Raw genomic sequence first — 624 nt, 5'->3', positions numbered from 1 at the left:
ATATTCATGCGTATTCATAAGTACTTGCCGTTTATCATACCGTCTATGTCTCTTATTAAATCGTGCTGCAGTGGGATAGTCTGTACTGATTTGCACAGATAGTAAGCACAAGCGGCGAAAGTTAGCGTATACATGCACAAACACACATATACACATGCATCTACACATACACATATACATATGCATACACATATACATACGCATACACATGCATTTACATATTGGTATACACCTACATATACACACATCCACATATCTCCTTCTCTCTCCTCCCTGTACCATTCAGTGCTGTACAGAGGCGACACAATCAGCCCATGGACTCAGAGAATGTTCTGCTCAAACGTCCTAGGATTACAGACGCAGATGGTATGGGTCTGGGGTGTGTAGGCAACCGTGTATTAGACTACTTAGAGGATCAATGCCTGCACACAGCCACGCCTGAGACAGGGCAGGATAGCGTGCACCTGGTGTGTGAATGGGCTTTGGGGATTCTGCGAGAGATTACTATGGATGTCACAGGTGAGAGGGAGTGGTCATGGATATATATATATATATATATATATATATTCTATTATATATATATATGTATATATTATATATATACATATATATATATGTATATAT

The 624-nt window shown here is 39.6% G+C and overlaps 1 protein-coding gene across 1 annotated transcript; it reads left to right on the top strand.

Annotated features, from left to right (window-relative positions):
• Positions 1-314: 314 nt before the first annotated feature.
• On the top strand, positions 315-519 carry SARC_18109 (hypothetical protein; the record flags this gene model as incomplete). The annotated part of the gene is made up of 1 exon (XM_014287806.1): positions 315-519. A coding segment is annotated over one exon (205 nt), but the record flags the coding sequence as incomplete, so codon positions are not given.
• Between the last annotated feature and the right edge of the window lie 105 nt (positions 520-624).

This window comes from Sphaeroforma arctica (assembly GCF_001186125.1).
Source record: "Sphaeroforma arctica JP610 unplaced genomic scaffold supercont1.13852, whole genome shotgun sequence".
Classification (NCBI taxonomy): Eukaryota; class Ichthyosporea; order Ichthyophonida; genus Sphaeroforma; species Sphaeroforma arctica.
The sequence above is the reverse complement of the archived record's forward strand: the minus strand, read 5'-3'. Positions and strand labels throughout refer to the sequence as shown.